The sequence below is a fragment of the Ambystoma mexicanum genome, chromosome 6p, assembly GCF_040938575.1.
Source record: "Ambystoma mexicanum isolate Mex_15411 chromosome 6p, UKY_AmexF1_1, whole genome shotgun sequence".
NCBI lineage: Eukaryota > Metazoa > Chordata > Amphibia > Caudata > Ambystomatidae > Ambystoma > Ambystoma mexicanum.
In genome coordinates, this window is record NC_090935.1 from 373,134,712 (window position 1) to 373,148,406 (window position 13,695).

At 48.0% G+C, this 13,695-nt stretch overlaps 1 protein-coding gene across 1 annotated transcript in view; it reads right to left on the reverse strand.

Annotated features, from left to right (window-relative positions):
• NUP155 (nucleoporin 155) overlaps positions 1–13,695 on the reverse strand; it is a 1,628,423-nt gene that overhangs the window by 1,592,719 nt on the left and 22,009 nt on the right. The window contains exon 2 of the mRNA XM_069627148.1: positions 11,239–11,376. Coding sequence (XP_069483249.1) covers positions 11,239–11,376 — 138 coding nt within the window. The remainder of the gene's footprint in view (positions 1–11,238; positions 11,377–13,695) is intronic.

Sequence of the window (13,695 nt, forward strand, 5' to 3'; positions counted from 1 at the left end):
GGGGGGCTCGCCATATGGCACCCGAAATGGGTGGACATTGAGAAATCCTGCCTCCCTCTCCCCCGCTGCTTCTTCCCGTTTCTTCCCACCGCCTTACGCCGGAGCTGGCCGGGAGTACCGACGGCCACAAAACAATCAATAAAGGCTTGGGAATGGGCCCGCAGACATTGTGGCATCCCTGGAGACCTGAGTGCACTCTCTCCAATCTTCCTCAATCCAGCGTTCTCCCCCAGAGCCCATCCAAGTAACTTTAAGAACTGGGTCGCGTGAGGCCTTGAAACCCTGGCTCACCTCTTCAATGGGGAATCCCCCCCCCCCTAACCTTTGAGCGCTGTAAATCGGCATTCCAGCTGGCAGAGACAGAGATACTCCTACGCCCAACTCAGGCACTGGTGCTCCCACCCCCAGACCTGGACTGCGGCCACAAGACCCCTTACTCACCTAGAGCTAACAGTGAGCGACGTGCCGGCCCGGGGAAAGATCTATACCCTCTATAAGCCGCTACAAGATGACCCCTTTCGTTACAGGCCCTTTTCTTTGTCTCAATGGGAGACGGACCTCGGGCACGCCATAGAAGACCACGCGTGGGTGGACATCTGGTCCAGAACGCGCACAGCAGCCCACTGCATTACCAACCGGGAGTGTGCCCATAAACTGCTCCTGCGGTGGTATTTAGCGCCTTGGTATAAAGCATTATATATTAATAAATCAATCAATTACCCCCCCCCCCTCCGCCTCCATCACTTCCAACGGGCCCTGGACCCTCACTGCTGGCGTCTCTGCGGCCTTCCAGGATCATACTTTCATATGTGGTGGACCTGCCCCAGAGTAAAGGAGTTCTGGACTCACTGCCTAGCCACTATAGAGGACGTCACCCAGGTGGCCATTCCGCTCACACCTGAGCAAGTCCTCCTGGGGATCCCGCTACCAGACGTATACCCGAGATCAGGGAGGAGAGCGGCCCTAGTATCCCAGTTCTTGCTGGCAGCCAAAATCAAGGTGGCCTGCACTTGGAAATCCGTGGATGGACCCTTGATGACCCTCTGCTGGGTCAAACTCTAGGACATTCTGATCGCTGAGAAGGTCACAGCAGCTAAATAAAGCAGGACTGCTCCACCGATTTATGGACATTTGGACACCGGTGCTGGACTATGATCAGAACTTCCCGGCCCTGACATATAAGCTGCGCCTGATTGCGAGAGCCCTTCAATCTATGGACAATCCGTCCCCGCCCCCGGACCAGGCCGATTAGGCCTGGTAACAGTGCCCACCGAGGGACTTGTGCCTTATATGTTTTGAGAAGCTATAAGTACTGTGAAAGTATATGCTCCTGTGTGTTGAGTTATAAATAAACAAATAAAAATAAAAAAGTAAAGTTAGATTCTCCCTGCTAGAGTCGGACAGGTTTCCTTACACACAAATTCACCACTGGATTTCGCACCCAGCCACCAAACGAGGGGCCACATGTGAGCTTAACGCCCTGGAACTGACACTGCAGACAGGCCAGCAGGGAGGAGACACTTTGAGATGGTACAAGCTCCACCAAGAAGATCGGTTATCCATCCACCCCAAATACATGGCCCTTTGGGAAGCCAATATAGGAAACCCCATAGAAAACCAAACATGGCTGGACATCTGGACAAGGAATAAAACCGCATCCAGATGTATTACCAACAGAAAATGTGCCCTACAATTACTATACTGATGCTACTTCCCCCTGATAAGCCTTCACCACTTGAAAATTCACTGGACCCCGCCTGCTGGAGGAAATGTGGTGTCCCTGGCTCCTACTTTCACATGTAGTGGGACTGTCCCGTGGCGCAAGCCTTCTGGGTAGCAGTGACTAAAGTTATTGAGCCCATCACCCAAACATCCCTACCGTTAGATACAGAATTCATACTGCTAGGGACCACTCTCCCAGAGATCTACCCCAGAACTGGTGGGAGAGCAAAGCTAATCAGCACACTCGCACGCAGATGGAAATCACAGGAGGCCCCGCTGCTACAACTTTGGTGGGTGCGGACATCCCAGCAGCAGAAAAGGCTACAGCAATTAAAGAAGGGGCACTCCACCACTTTACTAACATATGGACACTGGTCCTGGACTATGAACAGAACTACCCAACCCAAAAACATTGACAACAAGACACTTATTGAAAACTTCCACAGATCGACAACCCCCACCCAATTACTAAATGTCAAATATGCTAATATGTGCCACCAAACTTACAACGTTGTATACCACAACTGTTTAAATATATGTATATTAAAAAAAAGTCTGTTAAAGTTCAGATACAAAAACTGAGAAGTTGCAACATAACAGCTGATCGCAGCCAGGACGACAGACTAAGATGACCTAGAAAATAATGGTCGGCAATATAGAGATACGAATCAATACGCTTGGTATTATGTTTAGCACGTCAGAGAAAGATACTGCAGACGAGAAAACTCTGCAGGGAGCTACGGAGGATCCCATTTGCTCAGTGACATAGTTGTGATCATTGCTAGATGAACACACACAATGAAAGGCCATTTTGGGCTGTTGGGATGACCCTATTAGTGTTAGTGAGAAAGACATTATCAGTGTTTGGGAGGCAAAATAACGAACGGGGAGAAGCACATGGGGAGGCTTATAAAGCCAGAGAACAAAGAGGTATGGATAAGTGATAGCTAACATGGCACCTTAAAGAATATCTGCACACGTAGCCAAAGTGATGGGATATATGGGTTAAAGAATGCAGTTCAAAGAGACCATTTGGGGTGTGGTTTTGGGCGGGGATGGGTGGGAAGGTGTGGAAAACCACATAGGTTTACATAATCCGAGCACCTGTCCATTTACTGGACCATAAGACATGTTGCAAGCCTTCAACACTGCAACTTCTATACCATGCAATACATAACTTATCATAGCCCGTTGTGTCTGTGGCATAAAAGAATGCTAGTTTATCACATCAATCATTCATTTCATATTTACTACACGATTGTCATCACAGCAAAACTAAAATAGCTCTTCTTGTGCGGCGACCAGCCAACTAAATCCACGATCCCTTGCTTCCCCCGCTTACTTCCAACCAACTCCACTTTATTTGTTAGGCCAAAGCTCCCCCAACCGCAAATGTCCTTGATCCGCCTGCCCTTCTAGGAGATCATGGGCTGGAGGAGTGCCGTTTATGACAGGGAAGCTGAACTCTCTTACTACTCATGCACCCTCACCGCTGGGCCTCAAAGGTGCGCCGATCCTGGGAGGAGCAAAGATCCCTCCCGATTCTTACCAAGCTCATTTTCTTCTTTACAGTCCCCCAGGTCACTTACACAGCGCCCTGTGACTGCAACGGTTGTTGCCTACATGTCCATTCCCATTCCTAGGCACACGCCTTTCCGATGTAGGGCTTTGGGGAACTTTATTCGCTCTTTGGTTCTTACAAACTGACAGTAGCACGAAGCAGGAAACCAATTCTGTCCTTTGCTTGCATCCCTCCTTACTCAACTCCCCCAGAGGATGAAAGACCCCGGCTGTCCGCCCTGCCCCTTCTTTTGTCTTTTTTACGGGCCAGCAGCCCTTTTTCGCAGGCTTTGCCGTCCGCCCTTATTTCTGCAGGCTTACTTTCCTATTTTGCGGACTTCCGCCCGCGAACTCCTGAAATGAGCGGGCCAGGGCACGGTTATACTTGTGCCTCCTTGAAGGGGGCAGGAGCCCTCTCGTCCTCAATGCCTCTATAGATGGGTGTGCAATAGCTGGACATAACATCCCACCGTGCGATTATGCAAAAATGATTTGGTCCCACAGTCTGCACTGCATCTCAGGCATAGCAGCGTTTATAACATTTAATTATCTTGCGTGCCGTTTTCTGCACAAGCTGGTATGCAGAAGCAATCTATGGGGAGGGCCCATCCACCATTTAGCAGGAATCCAAGGTGTAGGGAAACAGTTGGGTATTAAGAATGAATGTACAGTGTGTAGGGCAAAAAAAAAAAAAAAAAAGGCGAGAAAGAACAGAATAAAAAAAGGCTATTACATGTGATAGCAAGGATTTTCAAAAATGATGCTAAAAACAGTACAATCTTATACATAACATTTATCAAAACGTAACATTATTTTGTGATATACCAACATAAAACTGTAAACAACTACGTTTCAAGATGGCGACTCTGGAGAAAAAGAATGGCAAACAAATTCAGTACTTTAAAATCCATCTCCATACATCATCTGCACTGAAAAGCATTAGAGACCCTCATTCAAAGGCCCCATGTTAATGACAATAGTTTTGACTTAAGGTAGCGCTTTCAGCGCCACCCAATAGCCAACACTAAATGGGGAGTAAAAATAAATCCAAACTAAATATGGGAAACGGGCTCAGGAGCCAGACACCTTCTTCCACTTACACTACTCCACAAATAGGTTTGTATCATTGGTAAGCAGAGTCTCAAGAAGAGGCTTAAATAATATTACTTCCAGATTCTTTTGCACAGAAGAAGTGTGGAATAAAAAAAAAAACTGTAAAAAAAGATTATCCTTTTGCGAGGAAGGGAATCGTTTCTTAACTGTAACTCCATTTCTCCAGCATTGGCATCTTTCATGGATTCACATGCTTAGAATATTTCCCGTCGTCAGACTGGGACCCCTCGGTACACATATATAGCCTTTTCCTAAAGGAAAACTTCCGACACTTGTGTGTCCTATCTACGTCCTTTTAGGACCCGCCTACGCATGCTCCGTAGGCCGTCCCAGTATAAGAGGCCCGCCCCTCGCGGCTCCCCTTCAGATTTCGGCCCCTCCAAAGTAGGAAGGGTTAAATTTATCAAGCATATACATTGCATTCCGGGGAGGTTGGCGGGCGCATGTGAATCCATGAAAGATGCCAATGCTGGAGAAATGGAGTTACAGGTAAGAAACTATTCCCTTCTCCAGCATTGGATCTTTCATGGGTTCACATGCTTAGAATAGAATGTATAGCAGTAACATCTGAAACGGCGGTGAGAATGTAATGTAATATACCCTCACCATAATACACAATGCATATGTACAGCAGGAATAAGTTAACTCATATAACCTTATCCACATAAAGTATACTGTCATCAAAAGGTAGAAAAACCGACTCTCCACAGCGTGGAGCTTACCTTACTGAAACAGATGGCACAGGACAGCTCTTCCCATCTGCACCTCGTCCGCATGCTGCCTGGCAAGGCAGTAGTGGCGGGTAAACGTGTGGGGGACTGACCATGCCGCAGCCTGGCATATGTCTGTCAGCGGAATTCCTGCCCATAATGCTGCTGAGGAGGACGTTGCTCTTGTAGAATGGGCTCTAGGATGCCCTTGCAGCGGCCTTCCGGCCTTGGAGTGGCAAAACGCAATAGTTGATGAGACCCATCGAGCCAATCCTTGTTTAGCGATTGCTTTTCCCCTCGTCGACGGACCATATGCGATGAACAATTGTCGAGTAGACCTGAGTTCCTGTGTACGATGTAGGTAAAATTTCAGAGCCCTCTTAACGTCCAAGGTATGAAGAGCTTTTTCTGCTGCCGATGATGGGGTCGCGAAGAAAGTAGGGAGAACAATGGACGAGTGTTTGTGATACACTGTCGGAACTTTTGGGACGAACGTGGGATTAGTTGCCAGGACCACCTTGTCCTTAAAAGAATCTCAAGTATGGCGGGTCTACGACCAGCGCTTGCAGTTCCGAGATTCTCCTAGCTGATGTGATAGCAATCAAGAATGCCAACTTCCACGACATGAATTTCATGTACGACGTGGCCATAGGCTCAAAGGGCGGTTTCATTAAGCCTGCTAACACTGTGTTGAGACTCCAAGTTGGAGGGAAACGTTTCACCGGGGGAAAAGTTCGAAATAAACCCCTCATGAAGTGTTTCACCAGTCTGTCGCTGAATAGAGTAGACGACTGTCTCTTCCTCATGAACCTCGAGATGGCCGCCAGGTGCACCTTTATCGATGTGAAGGATAAACCACTCTCCGCCAAGAGAAGCAAGTTAGGTAGAACTTGTTCCGGCGTCACCGTCAACGGTTGTAGGCCTGGCTGTCCTCGACACCATTCACAGAACCTCCTCCACTTATAGGTGTAAGATTTGTTGGTAGAAGGGGCTCAAGCCGCCTGCAGAATTTTTTGACAATCCTCCGAAACATCTAAAGCACCGAACTCCGAAAAGTCAGGAGCCAGGCTGCAAGGTCGAGACTGTCTGGGTCGTGATGCCACACTGTGCCTTTGTCCCGGGATAGTAGGTTCGGGACTCTCGGAAACGCTATTGGATGTTCCAGCGACAGGTGAAGCAGGTCGGAGAACCACGGTTGCCGCGGCCAATACGGTGCCACTAGAATTACCCGGCAACTGTATCTGCGTATCCACTGTACTGTCCTCCGTATGAGGGGGAACGGAGGAAAAGCATAAAGGAACATGTCCGTCCATGGGAAGGAGAATGCCTCCCCCATGGAACCCTCCTGAGGCCATCTGCTTGCGAATTGCTCGCATTTCTTGTTGTCCTTGGTTGCGAAAGCGTCCAGAGGGGGGTGACCCCATCTCTCGAACACTTTCATCAGCTGAAGTGTGTCCATTTCCCATTCGTGTATCTGGGCCATGCTTCTGCTGAGGGAATCTGCTTGCGAATTCCACACTCCCGGGAGATGGTGAGCCACGATGGAAATCCTGTGCTTCAATGCCCAATGCCATGTTCTCTGGGCCTCTATGGAAAGCGTTCTTGATCGCGTCCCTCCTTGTTTTCTCAAATAAAACATGGCCGTCGTATTGTCGGTCAGTACTCATACTCGCGATCCCTTGATGTGTGGTAGGAATGCCTTCAAGGCCCATCGTACTGCTCTGAGCTCTAACACGTTTATGTGTAGGAGTGACTCCGTTGGAGACCAGCGACCTTGCGTTTGAAGAGTACCCATGTGAGCTCCCCATCTGGTAAGGGACGCATCCGTGACTATGGTTCGCTGAAACTCCGGTTCCTGTAGTGGTACACCGTTGTTCAGATTGTGGGAACTCTGTCACCACTGAAGGGTCCGAAGCAGCTTGTCGTCGTCGATGGTTATCTTGTCTGACCACGATCCTTGGGCCTGCGTCCATCGGTCCGCGAGGAATTCCTGGACTGGCCTCATGAATAGGCGACAGTTTGCCACCAGATGGATGCAGGATGCCATGGCCCCTAGGACCGAAACGTATTTCCTCACTGAGAGCCTGGTGGTTTGTCGTAGTCGGCTCGCCAGCTGATTGAGTTTTGAGGTTCTGTCGAGAGAAGGCTTCACTAGCCCCAACTGGGTCTCGAACTGTGCCCCCAGGAACACCAACGTTCTCGATGGCCGCAGAGAGGATTTCTCGAAGGTTATGGCAAATCCCAGCTGTTGCAGAAGCTGCATGGTGGCTTGCAAACTTGTGTTGGTCGACGCTGGGGAGGATCCCCTTACCAGCCAGTCGTCGAGGTATGGGTATACGTGGTGACCTTGCTTCCTTAGCCAGGCCGCTACTGGGGCCAGGCATTTTGTGAACGTTCTGGGGGAGGTCTTGAGCCCAAAGGGAAGAACCGTGAACTGGTAGTGAGTCCGCCCTATTACAAATCTCAGGAATTTCCTGTGTTTCCGACACATTGGAATATGGAAGTACGCGTCCTGTAAATCCAGGGACGCTAGAAAATCCCCTTCTTGAACGGCGCGGATCACTTCCTGCAGCGTGAGCATTTTGAATTTTAGGCTCTTTAAAGACTTGTTGAGATCGCTTAAGTCTAAAATGGGACGCCATTTGCCGTTCGGCTTTTTTACGACGAAATATCTTGAGTAGACTCCTTGACCTCTCTGTGATGTTGGAACCAATTCTATCACGCCCTTTGCTAACATGAGTGTTACCTCTTGTTGCAGTATCCTCATATGGGAATGAGCGGTGAACGCAGGTGGAATGTGCAGAGGGCTGTGCTTGAATTGTAGAGAGTGCCCGTTCCTTACAGTGTCCAGCACCCATTGATCTGTCGTTATTCGTTCCCATTCGTCGATATATGCGGACACACTTACCCCCAGAACGGTGTGTTGACTGTCACTGCTGATCTTTATTTTGTTTGTCTCTCTTGACGACGACGGATAGGATGGTCTCTTCCTGGACGTCTGGAAGTTCCGGCGTCGGTTTGCCGTTTGGGAAGCATGCCTGTATCCCTGGGAGGGGTAAGCCGACCTGCCGAAGGATCTGTCTCCAGACGCAGAGAATCTGGAATTACCTGAAGCCCCTCTAAAGGGACGAAAAGACTTGTAGCGTCCGAGTCCTCTTTCATTCCCTTTAGGGCCTCGTCTACCTTCTCTCCGAATAGAAGGTCTCCCTCAAAAGGCATATCTAATACTTTGTATTGTACCTCTGGTCTGAAGTAGGTACACTTGAGCCATGACTGTCGTCGTAATACGACCCCATTATTGACTTGCTTGAAGCCTGACTCAGCGAGGTCCACCGCGATTTTTATTGCGTGATTGGAGGCTTCCTCACCCTCTCGGACAAGTAACATCGCTGCCTTCCTATGCTCTTCCGGAAGATGATCCAGTAACGGCGCTAGCCTGTGCCACTCTCTGTCGTATCTGGCTACAATAGCCAGAGAGTTTGCGGCCTTTACTGTGGTTGCTCCCACGGATAGCACTTTTTTGCCAAAGGCATCCTGGCGTCTTGCTTCGTTTTCAGGCGGAGTCATGCACTTGTGCTGGGCCTTCGCCGCTGTCGCCGACACCACCGATTCTGGCATTGGTTGGGAGGATAAACACTTGGGGGTAGACTCTGGAGCCTTAAACTTTTTCTCGAGGCGTCCTTTCACTGCTGGCTCCGAAAAAGGGTGGCGCATTGTCTGCAACCCCTCCTTCCACACGTGATCTAGGATTGGTATTGAGAACACAGACCTTCTCTTACCCATGTGGTCGAACAAAAAACAGTCCTTTTTCTGTTCTTCCTGGGACAAACCAAATTCCATACACGCCTTCTCCATCATAGAATGGAATGATGCAATGTCGTCCGGAGGGGACGGGTGTGCTGGGCTTCTTGGGGTTTCTAACTCCACCTCTGACTCCCAGGTTGGATCCCTGGAGGGGGATGAAGAGATATCCGACATGGCTCCCCTGTCAGACTCCGACTCTGGCAGCTCACCTTCCTCTTGGGGTGCCAGTGCTGAGATTGGCGTGCATAAGTGCATCGGTGGACGGGACGGGCCCGGCTCGTCGACGGGTGACTGTGGCAGGTTTACCTGAGGTAGTCTCTGGTCCAACGACTGTACCAAAGACTGAAGCGTGGACAGAATTTCCAACGACAAAACAGATTGAGAAGAGGGGCAGATACCGGTATACCGGATCCCCTCGTCGACGACTTGTCCACCACTCGTAGCCCGAGGTCTGCCGGGCCAGCTATTCTCCCGCTCTCGTCCTCCCCCGAGGACAGCGACACAGCCTGTTCTTGCAATAAAGTATCCGGGGGGATCGGATCAAAAACTTCAGGCCTCCAGGGTTCCTGTAGAACCTCCGTTGACGAGGCCACCGTTGCAGTCGTTATCGGTGGGACGGTGGATACCGCATGCGTCCGTGGCAGGGTGGAGGCCGATGACTAGACCGCCGTCGACAGTGACTTAGCAGGTGGTTTTGGCGGTCCCGCCTTTTCCACACTTGGCCTGCCTTTACTCGACTCTCGACTCGAGGTCGATCTATGGTGATCGCCCGAGGAGGATTTCGGCCTTTCCTTGTCATACTTTTTTGATGAAGATGACGATTTTTTCGACGAGGATTCCCTAGCTGAATGACTCCGAGAAGATTCTTTTTCCGTCGGTCGAGATTTCTTCGCCGGTGGTTCCGACGAGGCAGCGCGGTGTGATGTTTTCGCCGATTGTGTGGAGCCTACCTCCGAAGGGGGTTATCCCCCCGCTCCATCATTCAGCCATGCCACCAGCCGTCGGTTTCGGTCTTTTGAGAAAACCCTTTGCATATGTCGCAGTTATCCGCCGAATGAGGAGGGTGGAGGCTGTATATACAATCCATATGTCCGTCCCCCTCGTAAACTTTTTTCAATCCGCAAGTCGCGCATGGACGGAACAGCGCTTTTCCTGACATGGAGGAAAAGTTCTCTCGAACTACAGTACACAACCTTGTACAAAATAGTAAAACGATGCAAGGAGATCCCACTACTTTGGAGACGGTTGAAATCTGAAGGGGAGCCGCGGGGGCGGGCCCCTTATACTGGGACGGCGTACGAAGCATGCGTAGGCGGGTCCTAAAAGGACGTAGATAGGACACACAAGTGTCGGATGTTTTCCTATAGAAAAAGGCTATATATGTGTACCGAGGGGTCCCAGTCTGACGACGGGGAATATTCTAAGCATGTGAATCCATGAAAGATCCAATGCTGGAGAAAATCTATTTCTACGAGTCTTAAAACACTCAGGTAGAATTTATTTCGACTCCCTAGGTTCAAAACCACAGTATAACATACTTCAGTATATTATCTGGAACCCTGGTTGCATCTAATAGAACATTCTGGCATCCATTCTCTCTGGATTTTTCCAGTGCTTTCCATCAGGCATGTATTCTGGGTTGAATCCCTACACCATTTTCAAAATGGCCACATCTGTTCTTTCCAAGTGTAGCCCTCTCTCTCAGAGGAAGGGAGTAGTTGACCATATTCAGCAACATGTATAGCAAATTCACTCTCACACAGGAACAAGGTCTGGTCATCGGACTTGGGAGTGATTACTTTACATGGCTGTTTCAGGTACCAACACTTGTTGGGTATAAAGGGCTGTATTTTACCAGAATCACTAAAAGCTGGTGCCAGCCAATGGAGAACAAACAAGATGGAAATCCCACAGAAAAAGCAATGTACTTAGCCTCGGTGGCACATTCAGTGTTCACGTGTCTGAGATCACAAATGAGTTGAGGGCTCATCAACAAAGATGAATAAACCAGGTAAGGAAACAAAAATCAGTGGGGCCTAGTGCTAGAGGTCTATGGTGAGACAGTGTCAAAAGGATCTACGTGGCTCACTAACAGGAACTTCTCTTTCCCATGCCATTGCATATTAAAGAACACAAGCTTACTTGCAACCATCTAAGGCTCAGACAGAGCGGCACCTGTGCAGGGGAGCAGGTACACAAGTATTGGACAGAGTAACAATCCAAAAAGGAGGAACAAGAACCATATCAAAAGCTGAAAGAAACAATTTGAGTCTGAAGTGTCTGAGACGATATTTTCTAAAGACTATTGTTTTCAGTGAAGAAAGGATACGTCCAAACTGCTCCACCAGTTCCGGAGGGAGCGGGACTCTGCGGATGGCACTGATTTCTGGGAGATTGGGGATGGCCAGTAAACCCGGGCCCTGCAAAGGATAATCCATATCAGACAGTCCGGAAACAGTGGGACAATCTATAAAAGAAGAAACAAGCTTGTTAGCCAACATGAACAGAAAAGATCAGGACTAGAAATTCGGCATTCAATGCCTTCTCATGCGCTGGCCCATTTCTTTACTTCTATCTCTGTCTTCTATTACACAATTTTCTGGTCAAGGCAGACTAGGGTCCTTCTGTCCCTGGATGGGGCTTAATGCACCCTAACTAGGACAAAGGTTGCGCACTTTGATACTACTACATTGGTGAGCTGCAGTAGTACAAAAACAAAATAATAATTAAAGCAATCTGTTTCCCCCTCATTTGCATTCACAGCCTTCCCTTCACAAGTTACACCTCCACCCAAACCTCGCCTCACTACATCCTCTACATGTATCTAGAGGCAAGCACAATTAACAAGAGGAAGCAGCAGCAGCACCTTCAAAATAGATTTTAAGTCAGCTATGGTTGACTCTGCACCTCCCTGCTCACGCAAGACAATTTTGATACTGAATGTCATTTTGCCGATATGTTTTTCACACACTGTCCAGTGCATTTCCAAAACTTTGGTAATTCGTGTATAGAGGGTGTAGCATCGTTAACCAGTGTGCTAATTAGAGGAAAAAGGCATCTAAAGTAGATTTGAGACAAACCTAAAAAAAAAGGAAAAGAGGGATATGTTAGGAAACAATGGGGTACAATATGACAAGGTTTTGTAACATGTAGGGCTCTAACTCATTCATACATTGTGCACATAAGGTGCCAAATTATGATGAAGCTATATCTTTATACAGTCTAGTAATTGGAGGATGTCTTATGAACTAGCCTGTTGTGCTACTGTGTTCTCAACAATGATCAACACCTATTTGATTAGGCAAGTGGTTGTTAGAAGACTTGTATGGTGTGCCTGTGTTGTAGTGCATTTTAATATTTGATAATGTTTTAGCTTGTGAAACGCAAAACTTGGTCAATCACAAAAAAATAGTTGTGGTCATGACAACAATATTTTTATACAATGTTTATTATGTCTTCTACAATGCAAGTGACATTGTATGTCATTGATGCCTGAATCATTTCAAATTAGGCTTGTTGTGGTTTGGCTTGTTGTGGTTTAAGTATTAAAAGCCGGAACGTGTGCAGGTGAAACAAAAGGATGGAAGAGAAGATATGTACGGTAATGCAGCATGTGGATAAGTCACTGATGTCAATAAAAGGTCGTGAAGATTAAACTGTTAGGTACAGGTTGGGATGGCTAAACCTATAGTTCAAATGGCAAAGTGTGCCTGGTGTGATTGGGAGGAAAAGGGTATAGCGAGTAATTAAAATAAGGTCCGAATGTTGATTGATATTAATAATTTTAATGGATATCATATAGGGCCTGGTGCTAGTTGTTTTAAGTAATTGGTAAAAATGCAGTTTCAGTACATGAAGCGAGAAATTGGGTAAAAACACACAATTCACACTTGGTTATGTAGGTTAACAAAGGGGAAATAAATCCAATATATGACAGAGCAACAGTAGAAATTAGCATTTTACATCACGTTTTCAGGATGTAACTACCACAATATATGCCATTATTTCCACTGTAGGAAGCACACCCATGATGGATTTGCCCAATAGGACCAGTACGGTCAGTCACTTGGATTTTCAGTACTATAGCTAAGAAAACACCCAGGCGGAGTGTAGCAGGAGTGGGTTGCCTGTGAGGAGCTTTGGTATTCTGGGACTGACTTGCAGTATTTTTTTTTTCACCTCTATTCCAAAAGGTGGAGCCTTTTCCTTAAAACAACCTGCTCGATGCGGAGTGTGGCAGGAGTGTGTTGCCTGTGTTTCCTGTGGGCTGTGGCTGTGGTGGGCGCAAAGCTAACATGAGCTTAAGCACAGGTCTTCCATCTACACCCGTCCAGGTCAAACGCGTGTTAAGAACAGCAACGTCCGTTCCTAAAACGGGCCTAGGACTTGGATTGCGAGGTGAAGAGTCGGCCGCCGGAATGATTCACACAAATAAAGCAGCAGCTGCAGCCCCTACATCAATTGCGGTGCAGTCCGAGAATCCGACCCAAGAAGTAAGTGACATTGGGCCGAAGCGGGAGGAGGCGGGTGTGGGCGCGGGTGCTGGGTTCATTAACATTGCTCAAGACTGACTGAACAACCCACACTGGAGTGTCTATTTAGTTTAGTTTATTTATAAAGCGCGTCCGAACCCTCAGGTAGCTGGGCGCATAATCATGTGCACAGCAAAGTTACATATCGTTACACAAACACCTTAATACACCAGTAAGAGCATACATTAGTCCAGGCTCTGAGTAATTACATACAAGAATACAGTATACAGAGAGCAGGGTACAAGATAATTACA